The sequence below is a fragment of the Glycine soja genome, chromosome 4, assembly GCF_004193775.1.
Source record: "Glycine soja cultivar W05 chromosome 4, ASM419377v2, whole genome shotgun sequence".
Classification (NCBI taxonomy): domain Eukaryota; kingdom Viridiplantae; phylum Streptophyta; class Magnoliopsida; order Fabales; family Fabaceae; genus Glycine; species Glycine soja.
This window is the reverse complement of record NC_041005.1, coordinates 11,239,136-11,261,219: the sequence shown is the minus strand read 5'-3', so window position 1 is coordinate 11,261,219 and position 22,084 is coordinate 11,239,136. Positions and strand designations below refer to the sequence as shown.

General features: G+C 35.9%; 1 protein-coding gene and 1 non-coding gene across 3 annotated transcripts; both read right to left on the bottom strand.

The window, feature by feature from the left end:
* Nucleotides 1-11,388: 11,388 nt before the first annotated feature.
* LOC114410949 lies at nt 11,389-11,495 on the bottom strand. The gene has a single exon (XR_003666340.1). It is a non-coding gene; the product is annotated as a small nucleolar RNA R71 (small nucleolar RNA).
* A 7,193-nt stretch (nt 11,496-18,688) lies between these two features.
* On the bottom strand, nt 18,689-21,753 carry LOC114409321 (tRNA (carboxymethyluridine(34)-5-O)-methyltransferase-like). Of its 2 annotated transcripts, none has more exons than XM_028372736.1 (3): nt 21,524-21,753; nt 20,252-21,366; nt 18,689-19,618 (listed from the first exon to the last, which is right to left on the bottom strand). In XM_028372736.1, the coding sequence occupies exons 2-3, from the start codon at nt 21,286-21,288 to the stop codon at nt 19,531-19,533; spliced, it is 1,125 nt and encodes a 374-aa protein (XP_028228537.1). In that variant the 5' UTR covers nt 21,289-21,366; nt 21,524-21,753; the 3' UTR covers nt 18,689-19,530. The 2 variants fall into 2 exon arrangements, with proteins under 2 accessions (XP_028228537.1, XP_028228535.1); XM_028372734.1 differs by having other exon boundaries at nt 20,252-21,314.
* Between the last annotated feature and the right edge of the window lie 331 nt (nt 21,754-22,084).

Sequence of the window (22,084 nt, the reverse complement as noted above, 5' to 3'; positions counted from 1 at the left end):
GTTCGAGTTTGCACAGAGACTAAATCTAGAATCGTCTTATAGATAAATATACAATTAACACTTTGTCTTTTTATGTCAATATGTTCAAGGTATCCTGACTTTACAAGAATATACTGAAAGTTTTTTGCGAAAATAATAATGAATGTTTTTTCGTGCAAGGTTGATACACTAATTCTTCAAAGCTTTTGGTTTATATAAGTCTTATCTTTAATTGTTCGTTGTCTCATAAAGGGTAGATTTCTTCACTTGATCTTCATCTAATGAATGTGGCTGTTGGGGCATTAAATGCATGCCCTTTCCTCATGCAGAGAGTCCATTCTTCGAAGTTTGTGTGTTGAGTACTACAATAGATAGTCACTTCCTTTATGTCAAAGCAGGTATGGTACAATAGAGCTCTTCTTTTGATGGCAATTGAGGAATTTCAAACCTTGACTTCATTTATTCTTCATAGGATTTGATGGATCTTAGGAGAATTTTTCTGCAAAAGAAATTTCAAGCACACAGTATTAAATGAAGTCTTAAATGTCATCTTAAATGTCATATCAGATCATGAGTCTATTTTCCTATCGTTTGAAACATTAGACGCAGACATCTCAGACATGTTTCGATAAATCATCAAATACAAATATCAAATGCTGATTTTGCATAAGATGCAACTTTTAACCTTTGTATTTATTTACACCAAATCAAAATAATTAAGGGTTTTGATTCGTCTTTAAGACAGAATGTCTTTTTGACTTAACAATCTCCCCCTATTTTATGATGTCAAACAAACACAAATTTAAAAATGATAAAGGCAGAAATTATAAGATATATCATTAAAGCATTAGACAATCTTATCAAATGTAGAGGATAAATAAGATAAACAGATCACACAACTTCATAAGACTTTGGGATAAAGTTTAAATAATTACCAAAAAGCATCTTATTTTATTTATATCAAGAATTTCACATCAAGAAGATATGATCTAAGTACGAAATAAAATTTCAAGGCAGAAATAACCACAAGAACTCCCCCTGAATTAATGTTTTCTTTAGACTTTGTCACTCCCCCTCAAATGATGTCGAGATTCAATCTTTTACTTTTTCGCCCCCTTTTGTTTGGCAACTTCTTCGTTAAGAAACTCATCACCAGAGTCCTCATTATCATAAGAAAGAATAGGGCTACCAGGTGGTGTTGGAGGACAATGAGGTTTCCATCCAATGGCTTTCTTGTAGAAGTAGTCACCAATCAAAGACCATTTATGGACTTCCTTCTCAACATGAGCGCGATCCTTCAAGACTTGAGCAAAGGCTTCCCTCGCTCTGACTAGTTCCACTTCAAGTAGACAAACACAGGAACGAAAGGGTGGAGGATCATATACTGGAACAACCATGGAGTCAAAAGAAACTTCAACACCAGATTCAACTTCTTCAATGATAGGATCCACATGGTATGTGAAGAAGAATCTACAAAAGGGCAAATACGCCACAAAAAAATAAGGTGCAATTAGACTCACCATAAAATTCCCTCTTCCATGTGTAAAGCATGTTGAAGGGAGTTTCTTGAGTAAAGCAAGTGTGGTTCAGAGTCTGATAATATTGCCCAACTTCATGGTGATAGGCATCTACAGCTGGCTTTTCCTCCCAAACCAGAACAACATTCTTGTAGCCTGTGGAAACTTCCCATGGCATATACATCCAGATTTGTGATCTCAAACTCGTGTTTGAGAGTTTCAAGCTCATGTTTGAGCAGATGGTCAAGTCAAGCTCTAACAAATCTAACAAGTTCAACATCTCCATTGTCTTCAATTAGCAACTCATTGCCTTTGTAGCAATTGGCCTTTTGATACAGAACAGGCTTGTCAATTGCTATTTGAAAGTGAGTCTTTGAAGTAGTTAGGAAAAAGAATTCTTACCCCCAATATGAAAGGCATGTGAGTGTTGAGCCTTTGGATTCTACGAAAGGAAGCTTGCCTTGATCTAATCTCTTATTTGTAAGAATATAGCTTCATTCTCAACTCAGGGCCATAATTTGATTGCTCATAGTCTAGAAAGTTCATACTCTCTTTAGAAGCCTTCAATAAGATTTCTTTATTCTAGAAAGTAACTTCAGACTTAAATCAATACCATGGAAGAACAACATTGAAGTTACATAGAAGACCCATCAGCTATTGTAAATCTAGGGGAGTAGAGAATGGCATGTCATCATATTCAACTTCTCTACTTCTTTAGACGCTAGCACAATGGGTGTATATCTTGTGGTCTGTAGGCAGATGCCGAAAGATTAGATTGTTATGATTAGGCGCCACAGCCTGTCGAGAACGTCTTGAAGATGTGGACTTTTTCTCCATAGACTCCAAGAGCATACTCTTCTTCTTCAAGTAGTGTTTCCCAATATTGATAAGAATAAGGATTAATACCTGGAAAACCCTTCCATCTAGAGCTTAAGAAGATTGAGCCTTTCCAACTCTAACTTTTGCATCTCTAGATCAAGAGCATGAGTCCTAATGTTGACTTTGTCTTTCCAGACTTTGTTGCAGGTTTGCCATTCCAACACTCTATGTCCTTAGAAGCCAGGGTAGAATCTGACATTCATATAAGGTTCAGTAGGAACATCCTATGAAAGTGCTAGTGGAGGCAGAGACCTTGAAGGAAGAAGCCACTCAATGGTTCGCTACTGATCTTTCCTCATTAGAGGATAATCAAGTTTAGAAAAGAGATTTGTCAATCTGATAGGTTCTTTAGTGGCTTGCAACACTTTTCTTCTTTCCAAGCCAGTCTGTACATCTGCGATAGTAACAGATGTTGGTGATCCAAAGATAGCTTCAAAATGTTTGATTCTGTCTTAATCCATTATTCCAAACAAATCAACGTCGACTTGTCTTTCATCAGCTTTAGACACTGGCCTTAATCTAACAGGTTCAACACCAGGGTTTATCTCAATGATGTTGTCCTCAGACTCATAGAGAAAAACTTCAATGATAGATTGGACCATAACTTCTTCAAGAGCTTCCTTTTTTGTTAGGTCCAAATCATTAGGGATGAAAGCCACTTCAACTCATGTGTGTCTTACAACAACATCTACAAAGAATAATTTAGCTCCATGCTCAACAACAGACTGAATCCTCTAAAGCCCTTCCATTTCAGCTTGCTTGGCTTTAAGTTTAGACTGTGCCTGGTTGGACTCTACAATTACTTCCTCAGGCAATGGCTCACCATCAATATCAACCATGGTTGCCTCTTCAACTATTTTCATCTGCACCTCCTCAACAAATAGGATCTTTAGAGATTCCAAAATAACATCTTCTTGAATTTCTTCAAAGAACTTTTCCTGCCAAGGCCTTCAGGTTTGCATCTTCAACCAATTTCTTCTTATGTTCTTCCATGGATATGACTTCCACATATGCAATGATGCAGACTTCTTCCTGTATAGCATCCTTCTCTAAAGAGTTTTATGGTTAGTCTTTTTGGTGGGGGCTATGATTTAGGTTCAAACATAGAGTCTGGTTCCTTCTTCTTTTAGGTTATTTAAGGATCTGAAGGTTTGAAGTTAGATAATGGTTCTTTCTTGGGTTTCTTTGATTGGTTTAAGGGTTTAGGGTCAAATGATGGTGGATGGGATCTTTTCTTTTGGTAGGAAGTTTGAGTCTAAGCTAGCTAGGTTTAGAATGTTTTGGCTTGGCTTAAGCTTACTCCCCCTGAGTTTACTGAGACGCTACTCCAGACTCTTGATCTATTGGCTGCTCTTGAGCTCTTTTCGTTTGTCCAATCACATATCATGGTTCCTCCTTAGCTCCTTCTTGACCTTTCTTTTGATATGCTTTTGAGCATATTCAAGGAATTTGTCAACTATTCCCATTTTGACAAAGGTCACACCTTTGAGTTGTGTGGCACCTACAAATGGTTCCAACATAGACACATCTACCCTCTTGTTCCTTGTGATCTTAGTCAACAATATCCTATAAGGAACAAGGTTCTTCTTGCCTTTGGCATGAAATCTGTCCTTGAATGCTTGAAGCAAGTAGAAAAAGATGACTTCATTCAGATTAACCTTTTCATCCACCATCACCTTATACATGCATAATCTATCTTTGTCGCGTACATGGTCTCTTGATCCTAGTCTAAGCATCATTGTGTTGAGCAAAAAATAGTGGACAAGTCTGCACATGTGTGTGAGGTTTGTAGTTCTCAAGAAGCTGACCAAAGCCTTCTTATCAAACGATTCTAGATGTGGCTATTTTTCGTAAAATAAATTAAAAAGGATTTTATTTAAAAATAAATAGAGTTTTAGGAAAATAATGAGATTTTTGTAATTAAATAAATAAGGAGAAATATTTTTATTAATTAAAATAATGGTTTTAAGGTAAATAAAATAAATATATATTCTTAGAAAATAAAAAAAGATGTTTTATTTATTCGTGTGATAGAAAGTAAAATATAATTCTTTTTTATAAAATAAAAAAATAGAGTAAACAATAGACTAAGAGTATCCTAGCTATAAATAGAGACATATTAGATCAACTTTTACATTTACAATACATCTTTACACTCTCTCATCTCTCAAATTCGTTTTTCCTTCCCTTCCTATCAACATCCTCTCTTTTTCCCGCATACACCCAAATATGTCTTAGTAAAATTATGATCTTGGACTCTTTAACTGTTGGATCATCGTGAAATTTGAACACCAGGTTCATAACCTATTTTTGCACATCCCTAACATTGAGATTTGTGAAATAATGTCTATGGTGAGAGAAATATCCCTCGCACGTAGCTCTTTTTCTTGTATACATCCAAATCTGTCTCAGTAAAACTACGATCTCAAACTCGTTAATCGTTGGATCGTCGTAAAATTTAAACACTAGGTTCGAAACTCATTTTTCCACATCCTCACTGTTGGGATTTTGTAAATAATGTCTATGGTGAGAGAAACATCCCCATAGAGATAGTGAAATTGAGGCTCTAATCCCTTCTCCTTCTCTCTAATGCTTGGAAACCCTAGCAGAACAACCAGAGGAAAAACTTGAGGAATCTTAGGGAACCGCTAGAGACGCCTCTATCACTATCGGACTACACACATGAGCCCACTTAGATTAGAGGTAAGGGATGAGTTTATCGTAATTGGAGTTAGAATGAACATGTGTAATGTTGGATCGAGTGACCTCGGAATAATTAAGAAATGGGGGTTGAATTAATTATTAATGTGTCTTGACTAATTAAAAATTTATCCTTCTTAATATTACTAGATTTAATTGGGCTTTACTACTAAGTTATGAGAAAGTAAAGAATAGAAACAATAACTTAGACAAAAGTAAAACGGAAATAAAAAGTACACAGCGGAAATTAAAGAGTGTAGGGAAAAAGAAGACAAATACAAGATTTATACTAGTCCGACAACAACCCGTGCCTATATCTAGTCCCCAAGAAACCACCGGTTCTTGAGATTTCCAATAACCTTGTAAAATCTTTACAAGCAAAGATCCACAAGGGATGCACCCTTCCTTGTTCTCTTTGAACAACCAAGTGGATGTACCTTCCACTTGAACTGATCCACAAGAGATGTATCATCTCTTGTTCTCAGTATTACAACCCAAGTAGATGTACCATCTACTTGTACCACAAAGGATGTACCCTCCAATGTGTTAAGATAAAGAATTCTTAGGCGGTTAGTCCCTTGAATCTTTGTAAGGGGAAACAAATGATATCTCAGGCGGTTAGTCCTTTGAAATCTTTTGTTTAAAGGGAAAGGGAAGAATCAAAAGAATTCTCAGGCGATTAGTCCTTTGAATCTTTTGGCAAGAGGGAGAAGGAATGAAAAGATAGCACCCTTTTGTTTTCTGCAGAATTTCTACTTGCAGAAAAACAAAGTTTTGAAATAAAGTTTAGAAAGCTTTTTGGCAAAGAAAAAAACAATGGGAAATGGTTAGAGAAAGATTGTGAAAAAGAATTGTTTGGAAGAATATCATATATGTCTATTGAATGTGTGCCAAAGTCATACTTTTATAGACTCTTCATGTCTGGTCAAAAAAACCATTGGAAGAGTTGTGACTTTAGATAAAACCATGTTAAGAGTTATTACTCTTAACTTTTTCTTCAAAACTGTTTACTGGTAATCGATTACCACAAAGGTGTAATCAATTACACAATGCATTTTATGAAAAGTTATGACTCTTCACAATTGGATTTGAATTCCAACGTTCAGATTCACTTGTAATCGATTACTAATATAGTGTAATCGATTACACTATTTGAAAAACATTTTGAAACGTTACAAATCATTTGAAAACATTTTGAAAACCAATCTGGTCACTGGTAATCGATTACTACCAACTGGTAATCGATTACCAGAGAGTAATAACTCTGGTAACTTAGAAAATTTGAGAAAATTCTTTTGTAAAACAAAACTGTGCTATTTGGTTTTTGAAAAATTCTTTTAATACTTATCCTATATGAAGTCTTGACTTGTTGCTTCTTGATTTCTTCTTTTGAATCTTGAATCTTGGATTGGATTCTTGATGCTTGATCTTGAAGTCTTGAATCAATCACTTGGGCTTTTGGCATCATCAAAATTGCTTGGTTCATCATCATGAAGCTTGCTTCTACATGTATGGATCCTTAGAGGATCAAATTGAGATTTATTTTGGGATGTTTACTGTATTGTGATTCTTCCTTTATGATTATAATTATGAGATTGTTGTGTTTGATGGGCCAATTGATGCCTTGATGTGAATTGATTGATAAAATTGAGTGCTCTTGGTGTTCTCATGTTTTGACCTATATTTTTTATTCCTTTCATTTTGATATGATTATGTGAAATTGTTTGAGGGGTTTAATCATATGAACATAACATATTAATATTATTATTGTGTGACATGTATATAATGCATAAGACATGATAACGTGTTGTCTTGGGATTATGGAAGTGTGATGAACTATGTGAAGTGACAAGTTGAGTATGTGTTAAATTGTGAGATCACACATGTGTATTGAGATGTTGTATGCATTGAGTTGTGAGCTATGAATCGTACAATCACACGACTGTAAGACCCTTTAAGGGTGACGAGTTAATGCGCCACGAGTATTGTGATGGGATCCATTGTGGGAACCCGACGAGTTTAATCACTTTGAGGCGCGACAAGTTAAAACTATTTTGATAACAATTGAGGAGACGTGTGTTTTGTACAATTCATAAATAGAGTCTGCATGCTAAAATATTTTCTGGATTAGACCTAAATCAAGAGGGAGAGGCCCTGTCGGACTCTTCGGGGTATATGCCTTGAGGGTAAATACACTCAGTTTGAATGTTCCTTGAAGCCTATGTTGAGCCCCATATAGTTGGAGCATTATCACAAAACAAAGTGACCCTGACTAGTCTCCCTATGATTTTACCTAGTGAGAATGACCTAACTTACTAGTGTGTGGTCTGTCTTGTCATGTACTCCTAGGCACCCAATGAGGTTTTTCACTGACATGGTACCACATTGCATATAGGATTGAGTCTTAGTATATCTATTGCATAACACTTGTTTATTGATCAATATTGATCGGTTGAGTGATATCGTGTTTTGATTTTTGAGTATGTGAATGATGTGAAAATATGTGAGGCGTGTAGTGTTGAGAAGTGATGTCACACGATAAGTGGTGCAATAACGTGAGCTGTGTTTAAGTAAGTTGTATTTCATTTATATGATATGTATATCTATGTTGTTTTGTGGATAGCTATGGAGAACCTCATGCTAGAGGATGCTAAAACACAAAGCTATGGAGAACCTCGTGGGAACAAATGGTTAAGTGGAAAATTATGGAGAACCTCATGCTAGAGGATGCTAGAACACAATGCTCTGATAGGATGTGACATTGGGACATGGGTTTCAGTATTATTTGCATAATATTCTGAACATGTTACTTTATGTTATTCAACTGCTTAACTTGTTTCCTTTTGTAAAAGAATTGGATGGTCTTGTTTTGGACCAGAGATGTTTTCATATCCTTATTTGATAAGTTTTTAATTTGGTGATTAACGTGAATGTGAACCTTTTACCCACGTGAATTCCTTTATGTTTATTGAATAAAATCATTTTAATTAATTCCGTATTTTCATGTATGATACTATATAAATATGTATGTCAGGGTAGAGGGTGTCATAATAATGCCCACTGTCTCCTAGTTATATCTTTCTCCCAATCTTTATCAAAGACCAAACCCTTTTATGGATACCCAATCACAGTAGCAAGGGTCTTAGGCAAAATGATCACCTCCCTTCCATTGACGACTCCTCGAATGTTGACTCCATCTTGTCTTCCTGTTCCTCAGAAAAAGGGCATAGGTACCATAGTGCCATCAGCTGAACTTCTCCAAAAATGGTGTCCAACCAACACGATCAAAAAGGCCTTTCACAACAAAGCCTTCTTCCATCAGACACTGATATTAATGTATATATACAGGTTTTTGATGATGACAAAGTATAAGCAAACAAGATTCCTTCAAGAAACATTTAAGGTTAAGCAAACAGAGATTGCTTCAAGATTAATTCAAGATCAAGCAAACAAGATCAAGAAAAAGATAAGGTCTTAGTTTATTTGTTAAAAGAATCACACATTGGTTAATAAGGTTTGGCCTCAAAGCTTGATTTTCAAAATGTTTATATAAAGCTTTAAAAAATGTTTTATTAGTACAAAAATAAATATTTTTGCACTGGTAATTGATTACCTGATATTGTAATCGTTTACCAGTAGCCTAGACACTTGAGAGATAGAGTGCATATCTTGTGGACTTTATCACTTTTCATTCTTGAGCTGATTGACTATCTTGTCATGTTTGAGATGCTTGGATGATTTTCATGATTGTCTTGATTCTTTAACTCTCTACATGTTGGATGTTGCCCATTCCTTTCATTCCTTGAGATTCATTAAGAAATATGTAATTGTTTTTGTGTTTATTTGTTTCTCTTTAATGTCTCTGAATTTGTTCCTTGCTTTGTTTTTTTAATTTTGCCTAGGAGTGCAAAAGGCTAAGTGTGGGGGGATTTGATGTGTCATTATTTTCTCCTATTTCTTAACCCTTTTTGTCATCATTTTAATTACTGATTAGCCTTAATTGTCAAATTAATTATGCAGTTTTATCATTTGGGCCTACTTGACTAATTTTGTGTTTTTAATTTAATTTCAGGAGAATTATAAGCAATTGGGCTTGAATCTGGAATTGGGCTTGGACTTGAAGATAACAGACAATTTTAGCTTATCAAATCTTATCTCATCTAGATTTTATTTCATCCAATCTTATCTTATCTTATCCAAATTTTATTTCATCCAATCTTATCTTATCTTGTCCAGATTTTATTTTATTTATGGGCTTGGACTTAAAACAACACCAAGGTTTTAGTTTAAGGAGTTTTTTCGTTTGGAGAGGAGAATAATTCTAGGATTTTGCAATTCCAGTTTTTACTGTTCATGCGCACTATTCACCTAGCAATAAAATTCGTTTTCTGCTTCAATCTGCAATTTTGTTTTCTGCTGATTAATGGAAGGCTAAGTCCCCAATGTTGTCTTCTCTTAAGGATCAAGCACAACTCTCTTTGAGGTTTTGTTATTACTATTGAATTCTGATAAGTTTTTCCTCTTCACTAATTACTCTGGATTTGTTGCTATTAATCCATGCATAGTTAGTGCTTGATTAATTGTCTCTGCGCTTAATTTACGTTCATGCTTAATGATCAGTTTCGTTCATGATTAATTGGTGTATGTGTTGCTTAATCACATAATGACAGCCTTATGTTAATTTTCGCTTAGTAATTTAATTTAGGGTAGGATTAAGTGGTTGAACTATTTAAGGATAAATTCTCGTAACTTAAGATAAGAGACTTCCTTGTGAATCAAGGGGAAACAACATGTTTTAATTCTGTTATTTTCTAATTCAAATTTGCTTGCTGTTTAATTTACAAAAACAAACAACCCCCCCCCCAATTGGTTTCTGTTTTATTACTATCTGTTATGAACATTTGGTTGACCATTGTTCGTTGGGAGATGACCTAGGCTCACTTCCTAGATACTGCATTTTTAATGTTTATTTGATTTGGGTACGACCTCGATCAAATTTTGCGCCGTTGCCGAGGAGCAGTGGGCCAAAGGTTCATAAGAGTGTTTAGTTGTCTTGTTTTGTGTAGCGTTCTGTTTTGCATTTCAGTTGCGTCCCCTATTTAGCGACTATTTTTAGCGACTGTTTTAGCGGCTGATTCAGCTTTGTGTTTTACTGTGAACAGTGATTAGCAACTGGGAATTAGCGACTGATTTTGCAATTTAATTAGCGATGTTTGTTTTGATAGTTAGAGTTGTTATTTTTGGCTGATTTTTTGTGTGATAGCTTCTTTTGATCCATATTTTGTGTGAAAAATACCAGGAGTACTTGGTGTGACAGTATTTGAGGGAGACAAAAATTTTGGGAACTTGTTTTAAGCAAAACTTAAAACGGCCATAACTTTTGCTCCGGGTATCAGAATGACTATTATTATATATGCATTTGGGGTAGAAAAAAATTTCCCTTACTATGATCACTTGGTTTAGCCGGTTGGGGTCTCCCAAACTCCAAAAATCAGCCGTTTACTAAGTTTTTTTTTTATTTTTCAAGTATTATTGTCCTATTTTTCTAAACTTTGCTTAAGTAGTTTTCATAGTTATAATTTGAATTTTTGTTTGAAATTTTTTGTGCTATCTTTTCGTGATTTTAAGGTGTTCCTCACAAAATTTCAGCTCATTTGGATATCGTTTAAGTATAGCTATAGTTTTACCCCCTTGTTAGGTGCTTGTTGAGAAACACATTATTTGTTGCATATAGTGCATGACTAGGGGCAATCCAGGTGATTTACAACCCTTTGATCCTAAAATAGATAGAACCTTTCATAGATTAGTTAGGCATAGTGTGCATCCTGATCATTCTATGCATTTTGAGCATTTTGAGCATTCTGAGTATTTTGTTGCTGGTGATTCTGAATATTCTGATTTTGAATATTCCACTACTAATTTTCATACTGAGAACATGACTCAACCTCAACCTCGTGAGAGGACTCTTAGGGAGATAGTTGCACCTGATTTCACTTATGAAAGCTTGTGCATTCAATATCCTGATGAGGGTGTTCCATATGTTCTCAAGACTGGACTAATACATTTGCTGCCCAAGTTTCATGGTCTTGCAGGTGAAGATCCTCATAAGCATCTTAAGGAGTTCCATATTGTTTGTTCCACCATGAAGCCCCCCGATGTCCAAGAAGATCATATTTTTCTAAAGGCTTTTCCTCATTCTCTTGAGGGAGTGGCAAAAGATTGGTTATACTACCTTGCTCCCAGGTCCATTGTCAGCTGGGATGACCTTAAGAGGGTGTTCTTGGAGAAATTCTTCCCTGCATCTAGGACCACTACCATCAGAAAAGACATTTCAGGCATCAAGCAACTTAGTGGAGAAAGCTTGTATGAGTACTGGAATAGATTCAAGAAATTGTGTGCAAGTTGTCCTCACCACCAGATTTCTGAGCAACTCCTTCTTCAATATTTCTATGAGGGACTTAGCAACATGGAGAAGAGTATGATTGATGCTGCCAGTGGTGGAGCTCTTGGTGATATGACCCCTGCTGAGGCTAGGAATTTGATTGAGAAGATGGCTTCCAACTTCCACCAATTCAGTGCAAGAAATGATGCTATTGTTCTTAGAGGAGTCCATGAGGTGGCCACGGATTCATCTTCATCTACTGAAAATAAAAAGCTTGAAGGAAAAATTGATTCCTTGGCCAACCTAGTAACTCAGCTTGCCATGAATCAGAAATCTACACCTGTTGTAAGACTTTGTGGTCTATCTTCTTCTACAGATTACCATACAGATCTTTGTCCTTCTTTGCAGCAATCTGGAGTCAATGAGCAACCTGAAGCTTATGCTGCAAACATTTATAATAGACCTCCTCAGCAGCAAAACCAACAACAACAGAATAATTATGACCTTTCAAGCAATAGATACAATCCATGTTGGAGGAATCATCCAAATCTGAGATGGACAAGTCCTCTACAACAACAACAGCTTGTCCCTCATTTTCATAATGTTGCTGGTCCAAGCAAGCCATATGTTCCTCCTCCAATGCAACAACAACAGTAGCAGTCACAACAAAGACAACCAGCAACTGAGGCTCCCCCTCAACCTTCCTTAGAAGAGTTAGTGAGGCAAATGACCATCCAGAATATGCAATTTCAGCAAGAGACAAGAGCCTCCATTCAGAGTCTAATAAATCAGATGGGGCAGATGGCTACTCAGTTGAACCAAGCTCAGTCCCAAAATTCTGACAAATTGCCTTCACAAACTATGCAGAATCCGAAAAATGTGAGTGACATCACCTTGAGGTCTGGCAACCAAAATCAAGTGCCTCCACCAGTAGCAGCACCTACACCTGAACCTGTCAAGCTTCATTCTACACCTGAAAAATAGGATGAGATAGTTGCACAAAAGAGAAAGCTTCCTAACAAAAATTTTCATGTAGTTGGACGTTCTTCTAGTAATTCTGACTTACAACAGCCTCCTATCCCTCTTACATTCCCACAGAGAGCAATTCCAAACAAAAAGATGGAATAAGCGGAAAAGGAGATCTTGGAGACCTTCAGGAAAGTAGAGGTGAACATACCTCTGCTAGATGCTATCAAGCAGATTCCAAGATATGCCAAGTTTCTAAAGGAGTTGTGCACCCACAAAAGGAAGCTCAAGGGCAATGAAAGGATTAGCATGGGCAGAAACGTGTCAGCATTGATAGGTAAATCTATTCCTCACATTCCTGAGAAATGTAAGGACCCAGGTACTTTCTTAATGGTTTTTCTGGTTATTTACAAATTCATATTGCTCCTGAGAATCAAGAAAAGACCACATTCACATGTCCCTTTGGCATTTTTGCCTATAGGAGGATGCCCTTTGGCCTATGCAACACCCCTGGTACCTTCCAGCGGCGTATGCTTAGTATTTTCAGTGATTTTTTAGAGACTTGCATAGAGGTGTTTATGGATGATTTTACTGTTTATGGATCCTCTTTTGATGCATGTTTGGATAGTATGAATAGAGTTCTTAATAGATGCATTGAAACTAATCTTGTGCTGAATTTTGAAAAATGTCAACAAGGTATAGTTTTAAGGCATATCATTTTGAATAGGGGCATAGAGGTAGACCCTGCAAAAATAGATGTTATTTCACAATTACCTTACCCTTCTTGCGTGTGAGAGGTTCATTCTTTTCTTAGTCATGCAGGGTTTTATAGGCGCTTTATCAAGGATTTTAGCAAAATAGCCCTTCCACTATCCAATCTGCTGCAAAAGGAGGTGGAGTTTGATTTTGATGACCAGTGCTAAGAGGCTTTTGATTGCCTCAAGCGTGCGGTGACTACCACCCCTATCATTCAGGCACCTAATTGGACAATCCCATTTGAGCTAATGTGCGATGCATCCAATTACGCATTGGGGGCTGTCCTTGCTCAAAAGATTGATAAGCTGCCTCGGGTGATCTACTATGCTTCCAGAACTTTGGATGTTGCTCAAGCAAATTACCTTACCACAGAGAAAGAGCTATTAGCGATAGTTTTTGCTCTTGATAAATTTCATTCATATTTACTTGGTACTCGTGTTGTTGTTTATACTGACCATGCAGCTCTGAAGTACCTGTTGAAGAAGGCTGAATCAAAGCCTAGATTGATCAGGTAGATGCTTTGGCTCCAAGAGTTTGATTTGGAGATCCGTGATCGGAGCGATGCGCAGTACCTCGTGGCTGCCACCTAAGTAGGATTAAGCATGTGTCTGAGGACTCACCCATTCGGGATGATTTTCCAAATGACCATTTGTATATTCTGTATAGTATTTCTGATTCCTTCCCTACTCCTTGGTTTGCTAATATTGTGAATTATTTGGTTGCTTCTGTTTTTCCTCCCTTAGCATCTAAAGCTCAAACTGATAAAATTAAGAGCAATGCTAAGCATTATATTTGGTGGACACCTGCTGAAACCATTCCTCACAAATCCCTCCTTAGTGGATGTAGTGGTGGAGGAGACCTCCTTACTTCACCCTACTTCTCATCCGCCAGGACTTAGGGAGTTTTCCTTTTCTGTCTCCTTCTTTACTTTTATTGCACTTGTCCAAATTTATTGATTATTTTGATTGTTATTGATCTTATGATTGTGCTACATTGATGACAATGTGTTGTTTAAGTGTGGGGGGCGGGGGAGATTGTTCTTTAATTTTGTTGGGTATTCTAGTTTAATTTTATTAGGTTTTTCTAGATTAATTTTGTTATTTTGGTTTTATGTTTTGTGTACAACATTGCATGTTTCTCTTTGAATTTTGGGTTATGTATAGGTAATGGGTAATTGTTTTTGAAATAGGAGTTTCTTGGCATTTTGTGAATTGAAATCCTTGTTTTTCTCTATATGTCAAGTTAGTTTTGAAAGTTCAAATTGAAAGTGATAGATTTACCCTTGGTGAGAATTTGAGCCATCATCATCTATTTTATTCGGTGTGTTTTGTCCCATTGATTGCTTGCACAATAGCCTTGGCTTGACTCTTGTTGATACTTCTTGCTTCACATGCATGTTGGGAGATGATTTAGGCATTTTTTTCTTATAAGCCTCTAGCCAAATGAGCCTACCTTGAATTAATTCCTTTGATAGTCCCTTTGAGCCTATGTTCCCCTTTCTTTGTTTTGAAGCTCATTACAAGCCTTAAGTGAAAAATTATGATTTCACCATACTCTTAAGGAATTTTGGATCTTTGGGGAATTGTTTTGGGAATAAGTGTGTGTGTGTGGGGGGGGGGGTATGTTTCATTGGATGATATGTTTTTGTTGGCCATGCTTGATGATGTATTTTGGCCATGCTTGATGTATATACATATATTGCCTAATTGTTGCTTTATTTTTCAAATGCTTTCAATTGCTACTGTTCATGTTAAAAAAAATACAAAAAAAAATGAAAAAAATACCAAAAAAAAGAAAGAATGAAGTTGAATAAATGAGGTCTTGGTTTGAAGACTTGGATCGGTTTGAGGACTTGGTTGATTTTGTTTTGGGTTTACTTTTTATGCTTGATTTTTAATTTTGGTTTTGGGGTTTACTACTTTTTCTTACTTCCCACTTATTTCCCATTGCTCCTCTATTCCTTTGGATTTTAGCTACTATCCCATACTTTGCTCTACCTTGTCCTTGGTCCCATTACAACCTTAAAAGACCTTTTGATCCTCATGTGCATCTGTTTGTGATGTGGTTGTCAATTTTAGAGTCTTGCCAAGTCTATGTGGTATTTGTTTTCATGGGTGCTCTGAGAGTAAACAGTAGCCTAGACACTTGAGAGATAGAGTGCATATCTTGTGAGGCTTTATCACTTTTCATTCTTGAGCTGATTGACTATCTTGTCATGTTTGAGATGCTTGGATGATTTTCATGACTGTCTTGATTCTTTAACTCTCTACATGTTGGATGTTGCCCATTCCTTTCATTCCTTGAGATTCATTAAGAAATATGTAATTGTTTTTGTGTTTATTTGTTTCTCTTTAATGTCTCTAAATTTGTTCCTTGCTTTGTTTTTTTAATTTTGCCTAGGAGTGCAAAAGGCTAAGTGTGGGGGAATTTGATGTGTCATTATTTTCTTCTATTTCTTAACCCTTTTTGTCACCATTTTAATTACTGATTAACCTTAATTGTCAAATTAATTATGCAGTTTTATCATTTGGGCCTACCTGACAAATTTTGTGTTTTTAATTTAATTTCAAGAGAATTATAAGCAATTGGGCTTGGACTTGAAGAGAGCAGACAATTTTAGTTTATCAAATCTTATCTTATCTAGATTTTATTTCATCCAATCTTATCTTATCTTATCTGGATTTTATTTCATCTGGATTTTATTTCATCTAGATTTTATTTCATCCAATCTTATCTTATCTTATCTTGTCCATATTTTATTTTATTTATGGGCTTGGACTTAAAACAGATTTGTAAGCTTTGGGGCTGAGAACCTATATAACAACACCAAGGTTTTAGTTTAAGGAGTTTTTTCGTTTGGAGAGGAGAATAATTCTAGGATTTTGCAATTTCAGTTTTTACTGTTCATGTGCATTATTCACCTAGCAATAAAATTTGTTTTCTGCTGATTAATGGAAGGCTAAGTCTCCAGTGTTGTCTTCTCTTGAGGATCAAGCATAACTCTCTTTGAGGTTTTGTTATTACTATTGAATTCTGATCAGTTTTTCCTCTTCACCAATTACTTTGTATTTGTTGCTATTAATCCATGCATGCTTAGTGCTTGATTAATTGTCTCTGCACTTAATTTATGTTCATGCTTAATGATCAGTTTCGTTCATGATTAATTGGTGTATGTGTTGCTTAATCACATAATGACAGCCTTATGTTAATTTTCGCTTAGTAATTTAATTTAGGGTTGGATTAAGTGATTGAATTGATTAAGGATAAATTCTCATAACCTAGGATAAGAGACTTGCTTGTGAATCAAGGGGAAACAACATGTTTTAATTATGTTATTTTCTAATTCAAATTTGCTTGCTGTTTAATTTACAAAAACAAACAACCCCCCCCCAATTGGTTACTGTTTTATTACTATCTATTATGAACGTTTGGTTGATCATTGCTTGTTGGGAGACGACCTAGGATCACTTCCTAGATACTGCATTTTTAATGTTTATTTGATTCGGGTACGGCCTCAATCAATGCCCTTTCCTAGTTCTTTAGAAAACAATCATTTTTCAATGCATTATCCCCTAAACACTATATGGATGATCAAACCATAATAAACAAATAGGCACATAAAAGAGCAATAGAAACAAGATTACATTAAATAGATAATAAGAAAGAGTTACATTACAACAGTTGGTTTGCCGGGCTCCCAACAATGGAGGTTTAGTCTCTCATTGCCATGAGAGGCTTTACACTTTAAGGGCTAATGTGAATAGAAGAAGGGATTGGATGGCTAAAAGAAGGGAATGGAAGAATGGCTAGAGAAGGAGGGTTTCCCCTATTAGAGATGTTCAAGCTTTGGATATATTCAATAGAGAGCTTTGAGACTCGTTGTGTCTTTCCATTCAGTTTCTTACTCCCTTTATAGAGATAAGGTAGCTTAAAATCCACGCAGACCTCGCGTTGAGTGCGCACTCATGGGCTTAACGGGAATGGCAATGTAATCACGCGCTCAGTGTGGCAATGCCTGGACTTTGCGAGAATGACAGTGATCACGCGCTTAGCATAGAATCCTCGTTAAACATGTCTTTAGGCTTTCTCATGGGCCTTCTTCGCGCTAAGCGTGAGCTAACTGTTAAGCGAGGAGATGCACTAGACATGTCTTGTGCACTAAGCGAGCTGTCCAAATCTCTAACTTTTCTTTAAGGTTTTTTCTTCTAATTTTTGCTTCAATTTTCCTCCAAAACACTTAAAATTTTCTTCTTTTGAATTCTGCTAGTCAAAATTTACAATGATATTAATTTCTTCATTATTTCATTAAAAACAACAGTAAAGTGAAAAAAATTCTAATCATTCTTAACCAAAATTAACTATCAATTAAACTCAAATTTCATAATTATCAGTCCATTATATGTACTCTACTCTACGTGAAGAGCTTGAACTTGTAATGCCATTCTTAGGTGGCCTTGTTCTTTTTTTTTTTAATGGTTGAACTTAAATGGATGAGCAATGATTTTTGGATTTTCATTTTTCCAAACACTAAAGTAATGCTCATCTCTCTCTCATCTCATTATATTACCTATTATACTTATATTTTTCTCTCTTTTATTACTTGTTAAGTGTCCAATAGGCTTTTAAATTTTAGGTGTTCAAAAATCATCTTTCTAAATGGATTTACTTGTACGGTAGAATATAGTAAAAACATCTTCATCGAGGGTGCTGACTTCACCTTTTCTTATTAAACACCATGCCTTATTAAAAACTTATCGGTGGTGGTGCTTATTAAGCACTCCTCAAAGAGCAGGTTATAAGCATTGGTCCTTAAAATTTTTGACATGGATCTCGTGTAATAATAAGACCTATTCATGAACTCCAAAAACTGGGGAAAAAATGAATTGTTGGGTAGGAGATGGCCTTATGAGTTAATTGTGTTAGATTTGAGAAAAATGTCTCATCTTAACTTTATTATTCATTTATAGCCTTTTTTATATTTAAGAAAAGAAAGAAATAAGCGAGAAATATAGTGTAAATAAAGATATTAGATTTAAGTGGAAATAACTAGTATGTGTCCCATTTTTATTTCTCTACTCCCTCATTTCTCTTCTACTAAACATACTTGTTTTATTTGTAACTTATTTCTTTCCTCTACATGTTATTTCTCCTTCAGCAAACAAAGGCTTAAGGGTTTCAAAGGAGTGAAATTCTAAGGGGGTCTATTGAAAAAAAGACTGAAAACATGCAACAACTAACCAAGAACAAAAGTAACAGATCAGAGTTCTTTCTCCTTATCTTTAAAACAATAACAAATTTATTCCCCTTTCACTCCTTATCTTAAAAGTGGAATGAAGAACTCAAACAATGAATTTATTGTCGTTAGTTATAAGTGAAAATTAGTGTGAAAACATGCAAAGGTGGGCACTCTCCCTTCATCAACGTCAAAATGTGTAACATGCAAAGGTGGGGAAAATCTCTCCCATTCAAAGTCGCTCACAGAAATACATTATCTACAGAGCAACTGAGATTGACTGATCGAGTACCTTAAAGCACAAACGCAGGGGAAAACAATTTCCAAAACGGTGCAGACCGTTTACAATAGTCAAGTTTAGCTTCTTAGATATTTGGCTAGCAGAAGCCACTGCAGCAAAGGAATTACAGAATCCAACGTTCATGACTAATAACAATGGCTGCTGTCTAGGCAACATTAAGCTGCGGTTACCACATTCAACATGTAAATACAAGTTCATGTTTTAAATTGCTAACATAATGTTCTTAGATGGAGGGATCCAACAATGATACGCACCCTATGTTACTAGGGAACCAATCCTAAGATCTTCCTCACTAGTCTGCTGATCCCATCCATAATCACAAAAGGGATTTTAAAAAGGAGCTAGAAGCTAACCCAGCAAGAGTTTGAATTCCTTTGAAGCTGATAGAGAAAGCGAAGATCACGACAAAAAAAAGTGCAATCCAACCATCAAATGAATTGTCCAATACATGACGTAAAAATGCTCCTGTAGGTGGCCAAAAGATATTCAGCATTGTTTGGGCAGACAGTGTGCCCAGCTATAAAACCAACACTGCAGAACAGTGGCATCCTTCGTGCCCTATTGTTACAACCAAAATTGGGCTTTGCAAAAAATTAAAAAAGAACCCAAAAAAAACAATACATCAGGATTTCCAGAAGAATGCAACCTGGTCTGGATGATGAAATGGCCAGATAATCATTCTGTCCAAGTTCTGCAGCTGCCCATTTTTTTTATCGATAGTAAATTAGATGCCAAACAAAGTTAACTTGCAAGATAAATGTTGTAAAAGTTGTTATACTACACTCTGGCCTGCTATACTCCCTCAAGGTTTTCTTGGTCACACTGTCTTCTCAAGAATAATACACCAGTTGGATTTATCAAAAAACTGATCAACAATTCTGGCATTGTTTATTCCAGTTGTCAAACTGCAAAAAGATACAAAAATAAGTTAGAAATCAGAACTCGTGCATCATGCATATAAGCATAAAACGTCACCTAAAACGTAGTTCTTAATTATTCTTCTATTCAAATTTGAAATGTTTATTTTGAAACAGAGAGTAACAGGGGACCAATAAATAAGAAGGTCATAATAAATTTGTCATGCAACTACAGATCCAGTTGATTGAATAAAGTGGTAAGGAAGACACATGATGGCATGACAACGCCCACTTCAATCCCTTCTTTGTTACTTTTAAAGACCATAGCTTGTATTTTCAAAAATATCATAACTTCTACCTTAACTTTTCCCCTAATGAGTAGCAACTCAATCTCTTTGATAGGGTGGAAAACAAATTACCATTTGACAACAAACTAACACTCAAGCAGCAAATTTGAAGTTTTAAGTTGAACCTTGAACAGCTTTTACAAATCTAATGTCTCCATCTTATCCAACTCTGCTTTACATGATCCATATTTCTAGATTCAGATATAAAGTATGCTAACATAGCACAATTGACATTCAAGATCAAGCTTGCCAAACGTGAATCCTGATTAGTAACTTTAGCAAATTACTACATGGGGACAAATTAAAGAAAGAGATCTAAGCCATGGAATGTTACCTTTCAAGCTCGCCTTCACTAAAAACATGATAATATCGATTATACACCACAGCACCTTTGTTGTCATCTTTCGTTGCCAGACCAGCAGCAAGAGCTTCAGCAGAAGCACCACTGATTTCAGCACGATGATAAGGTAAATGCCAGGGAACAAAGTATTCCTGTTGATTCTTTATATTTTTTTCTTCCTCCAAATCTCTTGATACATGTGGCTCATTGCAAACTTCCATGTGCTCACCAGAGCGACTCACCTCACTTTCGGGGATACTTTCCAATGATGAGGATGAAGGCGCCCGAGTACGAGGACTTCCTGGTCCTACCCACTCATCAACATACTTCTCATTCAGTGGTGTCCATTTGGTAATCAGCTTACTATCCTCTTGCTCTACAGCCCAAACTGTAATCAGAACAAGGCCACCCTTTTTAACAACTCTGACCAATTCTTCTATTGCCTTTCTCCTTCTATTTTCAGTGCTTAAATGATGTAACACAGCTATAGATATTGCCACATCGCCGAAACCAGTCCTGTAAGGGAGATTCACAGCATCCGCAACCAGAACTTCATGCTCTCTATCCGAGCAGATCTTAATCAAGGAAGGACTTATATCACATCCTATGAAAAAACAATCCTGATTCAAACCTAAGTATTTCCCATTTCCACATCCCGCATCAAAGACAATAGATCCCAAAGGCAAAGATGACAAAAATGCTGCAACCTTCGGCCACTTGGCGAACCGGGTGGCACTGAAATGCGGCGCAATAGCATCATATACATGATGAACATACTTCTTTTCAATTTCAGGGGTGGATTTTACACTCGTAGATGAAGTAGTGCAATTCCCGCTGACTGATAAGGAATCTGTAATGCAGGGTTCCCTATTGGGGGCAAGAGTACATGAACTAGAATCCACTTTACAATTGATTTCTTTCATTGAACTAAATGCAAAACGATAAACACAATCACTAACGGCAATAGTCAAACCAAGGGTTTCTCTACGTGGATTGAGGAACCTACTTGCTTTTAGAACACTGTGAATCATTAACCAGCCAGTTTTCCAGAGTGCACCTACAGAAAAAGAAATTTTTTGCAAACGATGTCTCTCATTTGTGCCTAAAATCTACAACCCAAATAGTGATTCATTCATACTCATATACAAATATAAAAATCCAAAACCAAGATATGCAAACTTGTAATGAAATGACCAAATGGGATTATGTGAGAAAATTTAGGTCAGAATCATCAAATTCCCAAGTTAGAAGGAAATAATTGCTTACCAGTTAACAGCGGGGGTTGTGAATAGAGAAGAAAATCGATTAAAGTTTGTGATGAAATACGGGAACATGAGAGATGGAGACAATCCGGAAGTGAACATCATCGTCGGCGGTTGAGTGAAAGTAAATGGCGGCTAAGACCCGACGACACACTCGAAAACCCGGTTTGTCCAACTCAGCCGGGTCTTGGAAATATAAGCCCATCTTTCTTTGCTTAAATCCTGAAGTAATACTTTTTGGTGAGTATATAAGTTGCTTTCTCCAAATTGACTTAAAGATTATTTTAATTAATAGAAACATTAAAACATATATATATATATATATATATATATATATCTTATTTTAATATATATTTTTTGGCCAAATTATAATTTTGGTTCTCTTTATTTTTTTATCCGCAATTTTAGTTTTTTTTTTCTTTTGATTCTTTTATTTTAAAAAATATGTATACCTGGCTCTGATACCAAACAAATGGATTGTCTCTTTGAAGCATTACAAATATCCATTATCTCAGTATATCCAATATGCTGTTGAGCCATACTCAAGGCATTAAGCAGTCTAGGA